This window comes from Mustela lutreola, chromosome 2 (assembly GCF_030435805.1).
Source record: "Mustela lutreola isolate mMusLut2 chromosome 2, mMusLut2.pri, whole genome shotgun sequence".
In the NCBI taxonomy this organism is placed as follows: Eukaryota; Metazoa; Chordata; class Mammalia; order Carnivora; family Mustelidae; genus Mustela; species Mustela lutreola.
The window spans coordinates 50863802-50880106 of NC_081291.1; the positions used below are offsets into that span (position 1 = coordinate 50863802).

General features: G+C 46.7%; 1 protein-coding gene across 2 annotated transcripts in view; it reads left to right on the forward strand.

The window, feature by feature from the left end:
- LMCD1 (LIM and cysteine rich domains 1) overlaps positions 1–15655 on the forward strand; it is a 58267-nt gene extending 42612 nt beyond the window's left edge. For both annotated transcript variants that reach the window (XM_059161573.1, XM_059161574.1), the window contains 2 exons: positions 12554–12769; positions 14996–15655. In XM_059161573.1, the coding sequence (XP_059017556.1) occupies positions 12554–12769; positions 14996–15154 (375 nt within the window). In that variant the 3' untranslated portion in view covers positions 15155–15655. The remainder of the gene's footprint in view (positions 1–12553; positions 12770–14995) is intronic.
- Positions 15656–16305: the final 650 nt, after the last annotated feature.

The window sequence follows — 16305 nt, forward strand, 5'->3', positions numbered from 1 at the left end:
GATGTCGGGACACGAAGCTGGCATGGTCAGCAGGGGCATGCTTCCCGAAGCAGCAAGCCATGCATTCGTCACTCATGTATCGACTAGCCTGTCCTGTCCACCAAGCCCCAGGAAATCAAACAGGCAGAGGTCACTGTCCTCCCATTGGAGAATAGCAGGGATGTGGGACATCCCTCTGAGGGCCACGGGGAGCCATGGCAGGCTGTCGGTGGGAGGCGTCACAGGATCTGAGCTGTGCTTTGGAAAGCATCCGTGAGGAGTGTGTGGAAGATACGCTGTAAGGGAGTGAGCTCCTGGGGGCTGGTTGAGAAAAAATGAAGAAGCCGTCTGGGAGGCAAAAGCCTCATGGATTGGTTTGTCTGATCTGTCCCACAGGAGGTGAAAGGACTAGCTTGATGCAGGTGCCACCAAGGACTGATGTCTGCTCTTTCCTGGTCTCTGACCCCCTTCTACCTTTTGTCCTCTGCCCCTTTCAGCCAACTGGCCTCAACCGCCTCTGTATGGGATTTGTAGATCAATGTCCCAATACAGGGAGCTCTCAAGCCAATTACCTGTCCTGCTGGTAACAGCTAGCAGTCACCTGTGTGACCCAGACATCCCAGGGAAATGGCAGCCCCGATGATGCTGTCTCTACACTCAGAGAGAGCCAGGCTCCTTCTCCCCTGCTGTGACTCAGACTTATCATCCAAAACCTGCATCCCGCATGTCCAACCCCCTTGTGTTGGCACATTCATTTGGGATTGCCATCCAGTGAACTGGGGCTTCACACTGTTAATCTGAGAACTTTTTTCTTTTTGTGAAAGATTTTATTTATTTATGTGTGAGAGAGAGCACAAGCAGGAGGGCAGGGCAGAGGGAGAGACAGAAGCAGACTCCCCACGGAGCAGGGAGCCTGATGTGGGACTCAATCCTGGGATCCCGAGATCACGATCTCAGTTAGATGCTTAACCAACTGAGCTACCCAGGTGCCCCTAATCTGAGAACTTTAAGACAAAAGAAAAAACCTATTTTCCCTACCACAAATTTGGAAAGGGCGTCGGAAAAAACCTATTGCTCAGGAAGGACACATGTCCCAGCAACTTAAAAAAAATTTAGATCCCGTTACCATGTTTCATAAACGATTCTTCTCTCCATCCAGCCCTCTATCCAAATAGTCATCTGTCCTTAAAGCGTAAATACTGCCTAATTCCAGCTTGGAAGGTGATCTCTTTAAGTCATTGTGACATTTCCCAATTGCCATTCAAGGAGAGATATGCTGATCTGAGAACATATTTTACCCCTGACTCAGCCCCACATATTTGCACAGCATGGAAGTGGGGCAAAGGTGGCCTGAGATCCGGGTCTCTGCCTACCGTCAACTTTAGGAAGTAGTTGTGACAGTTTAGAAGTATATAAACAACAAGATCAGACAATGAACAGGGAATTTGAAGGAAGTCCATATTATTTGGGCTGGGCTGCCTGGGGAAGACAGCCTTCTCCTTCCTAACCCTAAACCCAATCTTGCTTAGATAACTAGTTATGTAATTAGTGGATTCAGTCTGTATTACATGCACCCCTCTAGGTGCTGCTGGCTTGTCTTTTTCATCTCTGTATCTTCAGCAGATGCCATCAGTATAGAGAGTAGGTGTTCAATAAATATGTGAACCATGAATGAATGAACAAATGGGTGAAGAAGTGAGCCTTGAATGATGAGGATGATCTAGATGGCCATGTTCCCTGGGGATTCAAGTTCACAATTATTAAGCACCTGCTCTGTGCTAGATACCCTGCCCTCTCTGTCAGGGTCTTTGTTTAATTCATACAATCGCCTAGTGGTGTGAATTTCACCAACCCCATTTTACAGGTATGGAATCAGAGATTCAGAGAGGGTAGGTAACTTTTCCGAGGTCCCATAGTTTCTAAGGAGTAGGACCTGGATCCTATACTTTTCCTACTACATTATGCAGAGTTATAAAACCCTGCTTATGATGTCTTCCAGGAAGAAAGGAGGCTGAGGGCTTTTATTTATAACTCCCTGTTTATCTCCTTGAATCCCGGGAGCAAATCCTACAAAGGTAGCTAGATAGACATAGACCATAGAGAATGTGTCCCCAGCAGCCCCAAACTTAGTTGCAGATAGTGCTCCCCAGACTGCTCTGCCTTACCCCAGTGAGTAGCCAAGTCAAGTGGACATGGGTGCTGGCCATCCATGTGCTGGGCCTTCTGTCTCCCATAAATGGGTAGTGGAAGACAGTTTACCAGAGCCAAGCATCAGGCAGGAATCCTGATTTTTGCTCCCCTGATGAGGGGGAGCAAAAATTGTAGAATTCAGACTGATAGCCCAAATCCACATGGCGATTTGTGGCGGCAGGGGGGAATGGAGGCAAAAGGAAGGCACACGAAACCTATTTTGCTAGAACTATATTGGTGACATAGTATGGCTTCTTATCCAAAGAATGATCATTATTACTATCGTTAGCTGCTACGATGTGGCATGCTTTCCCTGAACCAAGGGTAGTGCTAAGCACTAGAGTATCTAATCTAAAACTCCCAGCCACCCAAGGACTTGAAGAAAACTGTGGGATTTGAATCAACTTCTGTCAGACCCCAGGCCCATCTCTCCTGTTGCCCAAAGAGTGTTGCTTGGAAAGCTAATGGTCATAAAGCTAATTTATGACATTAGGTCATAAATGGATTACATAGCCATGTGAATTTAGGAAACAGTAGAGTGACCAACAGTACATGCGTTTCTTTGTGGTGGGACTTCCGAAAGCCTCTGGTAGGCTATGGCAGTGGTTCTCAAAGTAAAATTACAGAGAAGGCTGGTTAAAACTCAGAGGTCTGGGCCTTAACCCAGAGGTCCCTGCTTAATAAGGGCAGGTAAGCCCAGAGACTCAGCTTTCCTACTGAGCACCCAGGCTGATGCTGATGCTGGTCTGGGGGTCACTCTTTGAGACCCACTGCCAAGGAGTATAAAAATAATTTTACATATAAGCTCAGGGAAAATGATATCACCCAAGAGGCCTATGGTGAGGATTGAAGAGATGATAACACTGGCATTTTCTAGATGTTTTTGGCCCGCTGGCTTAGGCAGTCCAGCTTTGAGGACACGGCACAACACTCTCCCATTCCTTGAATGGTCTGTGGGGAGTTCTGGAAACACAGAATGGCTTTAGACATTGCCATATAGCGCCATGCAACCGCACTACTCAGCAGCCTGAGGCCACAGGCTCCCCTCCCTCCATGCTGCAGTCAGCCCACACCGCAGGGCACTTCTCCAGTGAGCTTGCCTGGCTCCCTCAAACTACTGTCAGCCTGTCAACCATGATGTTCTTCCTCAGAAAGCCTGGGAGGGGCCAGATGCCAGCTGAGTCAGACAGTGGGGTCTCCTCACCAAGCCCCTCCACCAAAATGTGCTCAGAGGAAAGTGTTATCCAGTCCAGAGGAACACTATTGCCAGAAGCCTTTTTCAAATCACCCATGTGGAAATGCCCCCATGAGCTGAGTTAGGGGTGAGGTCCTAGAACAGTGGGTAGGCCAACCCGCCTGTGGGAAGAGCACTCTCTGAGCACAACTCCCTCATGTGTCCAGGCCTGCGGGGTTCCTCAGATCTGAGGACGGTTCACAGATGGACATCCCATCTTTCCAGCTCCGGGCCTCCACACAGGCACCCCCCGCCGCCCCGTGACGGGATGGGGCATCCTCACATCAGCTGAGGCACATCTGAAGAGTGAACCCAAGAGCTGTGGCTACCCTTGGGTACCTCAGAGCAGCCCTCTGAAAGCATCATTATTACACTGAGGTCAGGAGCGGCAGGACACCTGAGAAATGCTATCAGAGGTATCTGTGTTCATGAGGAGACACGACAGCAGAAAATCCCAGGGGCTAACTCAGTCGCTGTCACTCCTGAAATGTCCTCTTTGAATCGGTGAAGCCAATTAAAACCCCAAAGTATTTCACCTCCCTCTTTCCTCTACTTGCCCCACGTATATGTGCCTGTAAGGAACCGGGGGGTGGGGGTGGGGGGGCACAGGTGGAAGAGTGTCTGTTACTGCCCAGCAGGCTCATTCGTGTCTTCTGGAACCATCCTAACAGCTAGCAGGAGAGGTTTAGGTTGTCACACCCATTTCACAGATGTGGAACCTGACAAAGTGAGAGGTTAAGAGGCTTGCTGATAATAGGTGAGGCTGGGACTCTATCCCACGTCCTTGTGAGCTACCAGTCCTGATAAGTCTGAGTAGCCCTGGGGTGGGACCTGGGTAGGTGGGGACACCACCACCAAAGGCGTGTGTACGTGGGTTTGCTGGGTGAGTGGCAGTGTTGGGAGTCCCCCCCCCAGCCCAGTCCAGTGAAGAATCTGGGGGCCTTTTTTCTGCATGCCAAGAACAATGGAAGGACTTGCCCACGGCACGCCACTCCCTCCCACCGTGAGTTCTCCTGGGTTTGGAGGGCTTCACAGGGCTCCATGGCCAGGGAACTGCCAACTCCAGCAACTTGGAACATTCACTCCAGAATGACAAAGCTCTGTATCCACTTTCCAGGCCCTCTGCTCCCCACCTCTCCCACCTGGATGGGACCTATGAGTGCCTGGGCCACGAGGGCAACGACCTCAATGCTCTGATTGTTAACAGCCCCACCAAACCGTTTCCTCGCCTTGAGAATGCTTACTTGGTATTTTCTCAGAAATGAAATATACGGATTTCCTGGGCGTGGAATTTCCGCCTCTCCCTACACCCCAAACTTGTAACTGAAGAATGGAGAAAGAAAGCCAGAACATAGCAGTCGATGTAATCTCCACCCTTTAGTATTTATCATCCCTGCCGGGTGCCCCCCACCCAGCCCCTTCCCTGCAGCACCCCTCCCACCGAGCTCTGCCTCTGATGGAAACTGACAGCAGCGGGCAGCTCAGCCTGACTCCAGCCCCAACAAGGGACATATTTGTGGGCAAGGGATTTCCAAACCTTTGTGCAGCAGATGTTTGGCTTGTGGGCTCTGCAGGTTGGCTTTCCTGCCAGCCCCTCTCCAGGAATTTGAAACCAGTGCCCCACCCCCACATCCTGAGCCCTGTATGAGCTGGAGGACCCAGGCCAAAAGGCCCAGAAAATCACCATGGTTACCAAGCTTCTCCACATGTGCCTCCCTCCTCCTTTACAGTGGAGATATTTTAATGACATTAAAGGGATTTTTTTTCCCCCACAGAAAATACTTTTCCATGTTGCCACATGGGCTTCACAAGCATCTTTTTTTTTTTTCCTGGACTGGGCTGCATCATATTCCATTGACTAAAACAGGAGCTGGCAAATTTTTCCTGTAAAAGGCAGATGGTGAATATTTTAGGTTTTGCAAGCCATACGGTCTCTATCACAACTACTTACTCTGGCCTAGCTCTATTCTACTTTACTCTAGCTCTAACACAGCCATTGACAGGATCTAAACAGAGGACTATAGTCATGTGCCAATAAAACTTTATTTGCAAAAACAAGTGGTGGGCTGGATTTGGCCCACAGATATAGTTTGCTAACCCCAGAACTAGAACCACTGTAAAAAATTACTTTGGTTTTATCCATTTTCATCTTGCTGTTATAAGTTAATAGGATGATGATGCTGGTGATGTTGGCTGCCATCTCTTAACTGTCTAGATTGTGTGCAGGACTATGCCAAAGGCTTCACATCAATTTTTTTTTTTTTTTTTTTTTTTTACTGAATTCTAAGAATTCTCCTACAAAATATAATTTCCCCCTTTTTCTAGTCATCTAGCTTGTGAGTGGTTAAGCCAGAATTAGAACAAAGGCCTGCCTTACCCCAAACCCCACCAGGGTTCCAGCAAGTGGAAGCTTCTATTTCCCCAGCTCCCATGCAGCTGCAGGAAACACGCTTGGCCATTGCAACAGAGACGACCCCATGTAAGGCTTTTTCCTTCGGTGAGAAGCCAGTCCTTGCCTGCACCCTTGTCAAAGCTGGATTTGAGAACACCCCAGGCTGACGGCCTCTCTTCAGAGGGTAGCATTTATGAAACCTTCCTGGCTCCACATCCCCCTTTATCAGAAAAAAACAGTGAAGGAGAGTCCATTAGAAATGCCTAACATGTTACCTTGCTCAGCAGAGAGCTCCATATTCAATGATCTGCCCCAAGGAGAAGCGTGAGGTGAAACGGCTGGCCAACAATGGTGATCACTATATGTAAAGCCTCTCCCATGAGCTAGGGCCTGCCATATGTTACTGATGAAGAAACTGAGGCTTAGAGAGGTGGGTGACTTATCTAAGTACTCATCAGTGATGAAGCAATGACATGGTTCTCCTTCCAAAGCCCTCAGCCTGACCACGGCATCCAGCCTGCCCAGTCTGTACTGTGAGGAGTCTCAGGAAGACAACTGCAGGGGAACAGAACACAAGAGTTTAAAGATGCCAGAAATGACATTGAGCCAAAAAAGGAAAGAAACTAAGAAAGAAAAAAAAAAAAAAAAAAAAAAACTCTGGGATACACGAGGCTCCAAAGCAAAGATGGTGAATAATCACCATAAGAGGAAATGGGGAGATGCTGTTTATAAATAAATTGTTGAGTATTTGTGTTGGAAAGAACCCAGCGCCTGAATTCAAGGCCCTTGTGTTAATATTTACTGTATTGTAATAGTAAGATTTTCACAAGGCACTCTGGGTTTAGACTGAGTAGGCCTTTGGAGAACAGCCTGCCAGAGAAGAACAGAATGATTGGGACAGAACTTCTGGCAACCTCGAGAGAGATTATTGCTGGTTCGGAGGGTTCTCCCTATCTGTTGATCATTCTCTGAAGGCCAACACAGCTCCGTTCTGAGAGATAGTTCTTTGGCCACGTAACCCTTGGCCACTGTCCCTAATCTACTATTGCCTTAAACACTTGGTGTCTCGATGACTCCCATTTCAGAAGACTTAATAATTCTGTGTGCCCACATTGGATATTCTTGTCACCTACTGCTGCATATCAAAACACCCCAAGGTATAGAGGCTTTAAAAAATAACACATGTCCTCCTCACAAATCAGCAATTTGGGCAGGGTTCGGTGGGGCTATTTTATCTCTGCCCGTGTGGCATCGTTTGGAGCAGCTGGCAGGCTGGGAGCCAGAGTCTTGTGTGGTTTCTCCACAGGGCTTCCCTGGCAAAGAGGTCTCGGGGTTCCTTTCCTGCCTGCCCAGGACTCCCAAAGTGTGTGTAGAGAGAAAGATTCCAGTGGAAGAGACTGAGTTGTCTTTTAGGACCTACCTCAGGAATTCGTAACATCCCTCCCACTACATTCTGGTCAACAGAGCAAGTCTTTAAGGAGGGGCCACAACCAAAGGAAGGAACTTAGACACCCCACGGTTGGAGGCGTGTCCAAGAACATCATTTCCCACACCATGACCAAGGGAACCTCAACAATACCACGTCTTAGCTCCCAAGGCAGTGCCATCTAAAATGTTCCTCAGTTTTCTCCAAGCAGGTGGTTTTACACACGACAAAGCCCCAAAGTACCGAATTTTCAAACCTTTTCATTTAGACCTTTTTCATTCAGAATCTTTCACCATTTGAACAGGGACAGAGCCAAGCTTCAGTGGCACAAGGAGAAACTTCACCTTTGTTCCACCAATGAAAGATTTATGTATGCCACACCTCCTCCCCCCAGGGGGAAATAGTCTGCAAACTAAGCTATATGGCAGATGTTAGATTCTCGAGGGTAAGCTCTGATGGTAGATGGTTGACAGAATGAAGATGGACCCGTTGATATGCTAGTGATGAGTGTTCTTCTCTATGCCCTTTAACATAGTCCCAAGGGACTTTTACTTGGCCACAGTATCTCCTTCATAGGGAAAGTAGCCTGAGAATGACCACACTGGGCTTTCTTAAAAATTGTCCAGAACTTAAGCATCCCAGCAATCTGAATTAGCTTTTGCTGTGACTGAACTGAATTGGTGATGCCATTTTTGCCGAGCTCATTTTTAAGGTCATTTTTAGACACTCTATGATAGTGGTTCTCAAACTGGGTCCCCTGGCCACACCAGCATCCCCGGGAGCTTGCAGATTCCTGTGCTTCATCCCAGATCTGTCCGAATCAGACACTCTGGGTATGGGACCCAACAGTCTGTCTCAACGAGCGCTCTAGGGGCAGCTGGGGCAGACACAGGCCTGAGAACCACTGTCTTACAGGGGTTGGATTGGGAGAAGGGACTGACTATAGCGGAGTCTGGAGTAGCTGTTGGCAATACAATTCATACAACTCTGTCCTCTGGCCAAGCACAGATGGAAAAACTGGAGATGGGAAAAAACAAAACTCATCGATGGTAGGAAAAACATCCTCTCAATCTGCGTGATCATGGTGTTACGGAAAGAAACCCCAGGCCTTCAACCCAAAAGCACATCCTGCCCTCAACATGTCCTTGTCATCTTGGGAAAGTAATTTAACCCCTCTGAGCTACAGGCCCCTCCCCTATAAAGAAGGCTGGGGTAGAAACAACAGGAGATTTTAGCGAGCTGTTACTGAGGCCTTATAAAGTCCATTCATTCTATTATCTCATTTAATCCCAAGAACAACTATATGGTGTTAATATTATTAGTGTCCTCACCTGATGGATGAAAAAAACTAAGGCACAGAGTGGTAGGGTAACTTGTATAAGGTCACACAGCTAGCTCCACTCTCAACCATCCACTGTAATTCAGAAATTGTCAACTTCAGTACCAAGGTTGTAGGAGAATAAGTTTGTGCAGAGAAAGGCAGGGCCTGGATCATAGGAGCCAAGCAGGCTACGCCTTCTAACTCTTGGTTGCTAGCCTGCCCCTCGTCTCTGAGGGGCCACCAGGCTTACATAACTGGGACACTGTCAGATCTTCTATCCTTTGAGATGATGGGGGAAAGCGTACAGAAAATAACTGAGAGGCCAGAGAGGGAAATTGGTTTCTGACACATGCTGACAGGGCTCATTACCCAGACATCTTGTTTTCATAAAATGGCAGTGACACTGTTTGCTTTGAAAAGGGCAGGCTACTGGTAGTAACAAGGCCATGAGCCAGGGATGCTGGAGGAACAATGAGGGAAGAGATACTCCTCACTGAGGGAGGACCTTGAGACAGAGCTTTCAGACGTAGCGGGGCCAAAGCTCTGTGGGCACAGATTATTCTCTCTTCCTTCCCCCTCCACGCTGCTGCCACCACTAGAATTATCTCACTACAGTACGAACCAAACACAGTGCTCCCAGCCTCAAGAACCAGTCATGGCTCCCCATTACCTCCAGAAGTTGCAACCATAACCTGGGCTCACAACCCCCAAACCTTCTGACCTCCCATCCCTTCGTTTCCTTCTGTGGGTTGTGGGTGCTTTCCGATGTTCCCCAGACACAACCAGGTGCATTTTTATCCCACCCCCTGCTTCCACATTAAGACACCTCTAGGAAACCTGGAATCAGGAACCCCACTAGTATATCACAGGGATACCCAGCTGGGTGGTGGATGGACACTAAGTCCCTTCTGCTAGGGAGGAAAAGGTCTGGAAATTTTGTCCTGTGAAATACAGAAAGCCAGCCAGCCAGAAAATTCACTTGGTACTCATACAGTGCTTGCCAAAGACTTTACACCTCCCAGCTGTGCCAACGGGATAGTGAAAATAAGTGAATGATGATTCATCACTTTTCTTTGGTTGAGACCCTCTGATGAGCTCCATGGGAACTGGGACTCAACCATGTGCAGGGGAACAGGGTTTTCATTGGGTGAAGGACTCACACCCTTTTTTTTTTTAATCTAGCCATTCATTCGACAACTGCTGTGCTTAGGGACCCCTGTCAGGACATGGGGCATTCCTTGTCATTTGGTTTTCTTTCCCTGCTTTGCATCATCATAACTTTTATTTCCTCTTTGTATATAAGAATATATACTAAGTATGTAATTCAAGTCTATAACTTAAGAATGCCAATTGTTTCGTCTCTTAAAATGTGCCTACTCATCTTTGCATGGCAAAACAATATCTCTGTTGGGGCTGACCTATAATTAATTGGTGCTTAGTCAGATCGAGTTCTCCTCTAAAGCCAGGCTCTGCAAACATTTTCTGTGGAGGGCCAGGTGGTAAATATTTCAGGTGCTGTAGGCCAAGAGCCAAAACTGATGATGTTATGTAGGTACTTTATGTAACAAGAGAGAAAACAAATTTCCACCAACCAAGTGTTCTATTTCTGAAATTCAAAACCTAATAATATCATTAAGTATGGGCTTTTGTAATACAGGTTATATTAGTCACCTCAGGCTGTCATAACAGAATGCCACAGACTGGGTGGCTTAAATAACAGAAATCTATTTTCTCATCGTTCTGGAGGCTACGAGTCCAAGATCAAAGTGCCAGTGCAGTAGGTTTCTGACAAAGCCTCTCCTCCTGGCATGTACACAGCTGCCTTCCCAGTGTGTCTTCACACTTCCTCTGTGCGTGCACAGAATGGGAGAGAAGGCGATTGGTTTCTCTTCTTATTATAAGGACACCAGTCCTATCTGAGTAGGGTCCCACCCTTATGCCCTCTTTTAACCTTAATAACCTGCTAAAAGGCCCTACGCCAAATGCAGTCACATTAGGAGAACATAGGAATTGGGGAGCGGGGAGCGATAATTCAGTCCATGATACAGGTCTGCCAATGAGAAAAATGGAATTCTTTTTTGGGAGAAAACATTTCACTGAACTGGAGTGTGAAGGTAAAATCTAGTCTTAGCTGGTGGGTGTTAAAAGGACAGGCAGCAGCTGGGTTTGGCAGTGGCTGCGGTTCAGCGACGCCTACACACCCTGTAGTAGAAAGACCTTTGGCTTCCGGGTCAGGCTTGGCCCATGTTCAAATCCCAGCTTTGCCTATCAGCTATGCATTATTGAGCAACCACTGAATCTCTCTGAACCTCAGTTTTGCCATGTCTGGAGGGAAATAATGATTTTCTTAAAAGGGAGCTAAAGTAGAAGGGGAAGTAACTCTCTGGGGTTTCTGTAAGGCATGCATTTCTGGAAGGAGTGCCCCGTGCTGAGCACAGTGCCGGACGGAGAGCTGTCTTAAGGAAATGACAGAGCTACCATCAGCATCAGCCTCACCAGAGTTCTGAGGGGTAGGAAATAATTCCAAAATGACTCAAAAGATCCGATGGATGAAGTATGTACTCTGGATAGTATGTCATGAGAATGGCAATTAACCTCTGTGGTTTTCCTCCTGATATAATCATTGAAAGTAACACTCTACAAAACAACTGACCGGTACTTCTCCAATCTGTCAACGTCATCAAAAACAAGGGAAGTCTAGGGGCGCCTGGGTAGCTCAGTTTGTTGATTGTCTGACTCTCAACTCAGGTCATGATCTCGGGGTTATGAGATCAAGTCCCGCATCCTCACCAAGCCTCCTTGGGCTTCTCTCTCTCCCTCTCTCTCTCCCCCCAACCCCCTCACGCATGTGCACGTGCTCTCCCTCTCTCTCAAAAAACAAACAAACAAAACAAAACAAAAATTAAAAAACAAGGGAAGTCTGAGAAGTCACCCAAGAGGAACCTAAAGGAAACATGAGGACTAAAGGTAACATATCCTGGAAATAGAAAAAGGATATTAGGTAAAATCTAAAAGCATCTAAATAAAGTTGGGACTTGAGTTAATAATAACATACCAATATTGGCTAATTGTGACAAGTATATCATATTACTCTAAAATGTTAAGAACAGAGGAAATTGGGTGTGGGGTCTATGAGAACTCTCTCTATCTTCACAATTTTTCTGTAAATCTAGAACTCTTCTAAAAGTAAAAGTTCACTAAAGAATAATTACATGTGGGTAAAAGATCCATTCAAAGTGCAAGGTGTCCGTGGGTTTTAATGTAACCAGGATGGAAGGTTGATTGATACGGTTCAGAGGCCACATTGACTTTTCAGAAACTACCACTTGTCCAGTTTGGATATAGTATCAAGGAAGAATCTCCATAGTTATTTGGAAAGGCTGTTAAAATACTCCTCCCTTCCTTTAACCAAATTCATACCAGTGAGGGGTCAGACTTTCTTCCTATATTGCAAAGAAAACAACATAATGCAAAAGATAAAATGCTACAGCAATTACGGGCACAGTCCTCTACTGAGCTAGTCAGTGAAGAGATTTGCAAAAATATAAAGTGGTGCCTCTCTTCTCACTAAGTTTTTTTTTGGGGGGGACAGTTATTTTTAATGGTGAATATGTCTATTAATATGTTGGTTTATTATTTTTAGATGAATTAATAAATAATTACTTGTTTTTATTCAGCTTTAATTTTCTTATGGTAAATCTCAACAACTATTACCAATATGAGCAAAACCACTCTGGGGTTCTTAATAATTTGTAAGAACATAAAGGGTCCTGGAGGATAAAAATTTGAGGTTCCCTGAGCTTAACAAGTACTGTATTTAGTCCTCACAACAACCTACCAGGTAGGCAATGTTGTTATCCCACACTGAAGATGAGAACACTGAGGAACAGAGAGGTACACTAACTTGCTGGAGGGCCCTCAGGAAATAAAGAGATGAGAGTGGAAACTTGAACCCGTGTCACAGTGTTCTCCTGACCACCTCGTATCCCTGGTGTCTTCATTCCCTTCTAGGTCTGTGAGTTCTGCAACGAAGTGGCCCCCGCCGACAGCCCTGTGGTCTACGCAGACAGGGCAGGGTACAGTAAGCAGTGGCACCCCACCTGCTTTCTGTGTGTCAAGTGCTCTGAGCCGCTGGTGGACCTCATCTACTTCTGGAAGGACGGTGCGCCCTGGTGTGGCCGCCATTACTGCGAGAGCCTGAGGCCCCGGTGCTCTGGCTGCGATGAGGTGAGAGGCCCCGGGGGCAGGGGACAGGGGGCTGGGGAGTGGGGAGTGTCCTCCCACGACTACAGGAGAGGACCCGGAGGCCAAGGTGGATGTGGCTTCATTGAGGATATGATCTGCAGATAGAAAGATGGAGGTTCGGAGCTGGAATCCTGCGCTCAGCTTCTGTGTCCTCATTTGCAAACTGGGGCAGAAATCAGTTCACACTCACGGGGTTGTTCAGGATGGGTTGGACACATTGTTCTTGTCAGGTCTTATCCTTGGCACAATGCCTGGCACTTAGTAAATGCTCGGAAGAACACTGTGGGGATGCGAGGGGAGGAGCTGTGCGCTGGAAAGCAGATCACCCACATTCAAACCTGGCTCTACACGATTAGTGGTGTGGCTACATAATGCCTGTGCCGCAATTTACCACTCATAAAATGGGAGGAAGATAGGCCCATCCCAAGGGGTTACTATGAGGATAAAATGAGATGATGCATGAAAATGCTTGGCACAGGGCCTGACCAAGTAATTAATAAATAGGAGCTACTAGTAGTCTTACAATATAATACAGTATGATATGGTATAATACTAAAACATTAACTTAACACAGTAGAGATGCCATGAAAGGGCTTTGACTCTCCAATATGAATTCAGGCTGGAGGAACTCTAAGGTATATATATATATATATATATATATATATATATATATATATATATATATATATTTTTTTTTTTTTTTTTTTAAGATTTTATTCATTCATTTGACAGACAGAGACCACAAGTAGGCAGAGAGGCAGGCAGAGAGAGAGAGAAGGGGAAGCAGGCTCCCTGCTGAGCAGAGAGCCCGATGTGGGGCTCGATCCCAGAACCCTGGGATCATGACCCGAGCCGAAGGCAGAGGCCTTAACCCACTGAGCCACCCAGGTGCCCCAACTCTAAGGTATATTAACAATGACAACGATAATTATGATAAGGGTAATGACTGTGTGTATGCCTATGACAACAGGAAACTCACTACCTTCATCATTGGCACATATGAGGGTTAGAAATGTCTTCTTCATTTTGAGCCAGTATCTGCCTCCTCCCTCCTCCCACCTTCCACGTATTGCTCTCCATATGAAGTTGAAATCCTACAAGGGTCTTAACTTAGTAACTGTGATCGAGAGAGGTTAAGAGAGAAAAGGATTGTCAGCAGGCCTGCCCCACAACCTCATGCTTTTTAAAGATTTTTAAATTTTATTTGAGAGAGAGAAAGAGAGCATGAGCAGGGGGAGGGGCAGAGAGAGAGGGAGAGACAGACTCCCTGCCGAGCATGAAGCCCTATGACACGGGCTCCATCCCAGGACCCTGAGATCATGACCTGAGCTGAAGTCAGACGCTTAACCAACTGAGCCACCCACGCACCCACCCACAATCTCATTTTTGTGAGGATAGTAGTATACCTAGAGTCACAACACTCCATCATTAAGGGCTTACAGTGGATCAGTCATTTGCTCCATACTTTATATGTGACGTGCCACTTACATCTCACAGCGGTCCCTTTGGGAGAGACCATCATTGTCTACATTTTATGTTTGAAAAGAGAACAGCTCGGAGAGGTCATAAAACAGTCACTATGCCAAACACTTCTTATGTAGTAACACATGTAGCACTCATAAAACCCTGTGGGATAGGTAGTTTTTATGTCCCCATTCCACAGATGTGGAAGCTGAGGCACAGACAGATAATTTGCCCAATGTCATGCAGCTGGTTCCCTGATTCCTGTTTGACCCCCAAGTCATAAAATGTATTTAAGAAGTACACTATTTGGCTCTCTTCAAGGATTCCTCAGCATATATATATATATATACATATTCCAAAGTGTTACTTTATTCCAAGCCCAAGTGACCCTGTGTGACCACTGGTCCTTAGTTGGGCTGTGTTCACTGGGGTATGTAATCACATCTCTGAACACAGCTGGGCTCTGAATTTGGGCCAAGGAGTATTACAGATGCTAAATAAGTAAAACCTGCCTGTGGCAGAGAATTTTTTTTTTCCCCATCTAAGAAGCTAAAATGCAATCATGATCTGTGCCAAATATTGTACTTACTGCCTGAGAGTTAGGTCAGAATCCTCCACTGATGCATTTAAAGGTCAAGACGAGAATGGGGAAGGAGGAACCACCATCTACAACTTGTCATCCACGCACTGTCTCTACTAGGCACAGAACTTGAGTCATGCATTTCCTCTGTTCCCATCCCCTAGATCATTTTCTCGGAGGACTACCAGCGCGTGGAGGACCTGGCCTGGCACCGAAAGCACTTTGTCTGTGAGGGCTGTGAGCAGCAGTTGAGTGGCCGGGCTTACATCGTCACCAAGGGGCAGCTTCTATGCCCGACTTGCAGCAAGTCCAAGCGCTCCTGAAGGGCTGCCCATCCATAGCCAGAACCCACAGGATCCCACCAAGAAGAAAGGCCAGGTGTGCTGAAGCCATCCTAACTGTCTGATGTGCCAACAGCAAGGAACAAAAACAGTGATTTTTTTTTCAGTGGGAATATATATAGATATGCATACATATATTCTAGATTGGGTGGTGGTAGATCCTTGAGGTCAATAGTTTCAAAGCCAACAACGTTCTGAGGAGTCTTAGAATGGAGTTATTTTGTTGTTGTTTTCCAGCTACCAACTAAAGACACAGCTGGCATCCTGCAAAGGATCTCTAGGAGTTTCCCAGAATGCAGTTCTGGGTGATCAGATCACGTAGCTGTAGAATGTGCGTGCTTTCTCACGAACGGGGGCGCTCCTCCCGGAACAGGCTGGGACCCCAACAATCATTTGTGGCCTCCTTTTCAAATGGAATTGGAATTTTAAATAAAAATCTTTTTCGGCATGATAAATGTATCAATAAAAGTTTTATGAAGTCCACATATGTCCCGGTGTAGTTATTCACACCACGGTGTGATTTCATTGTGTCCAGTGAGCCCTGTGACCCTGACTGCTCGTGGTGGCAGGAAGCGCCCTAAGGGCTGGCATGTCTCTTTGTCACCTGTGTCTCATCAGATTTCTTTGAGGGTGTAGGTCTTCCAGGCTGAATCCCTTTGTCCCCCATCCTAGGAAGCCCCAGATCCATGAGGGAATGTGTCATGTTTCCTGCTACCCCAGAGAGCAGCGTCCGGGAGGTCAGCTGCCCTCACAGGTAATGAGGGAACTCCTCTGGGAGTAAGACCAGGTGGAGTTTGGGGAGCAGGCACGTGGAGCCACCGGAGCTCAGCCAACTGGTGCCCCGGGGGACACGGTGACCAGTGTGCACAGTCTTGAAGAAATATGGGATGTTTATGAGAAATCTCTGTGCTTTTAATTGTTGCCAACTGGACACTGAATAAGCCAAACAGAATGAGTCTTTGGGCCAAATTTCCTCTCTTTTTATGGCCTCTCTGAACATATGCAGCTCCCAGATTAGTTTCCTTTCCACGACTTCTAAGAAAAGTTATCTTTTTTCTGTGGAGGGATCCAAAGACAAAAAAGACACGAGTCTTCTAAGCTCACAGCCCAGTCACCTGTGGCTTGTGTTTGTT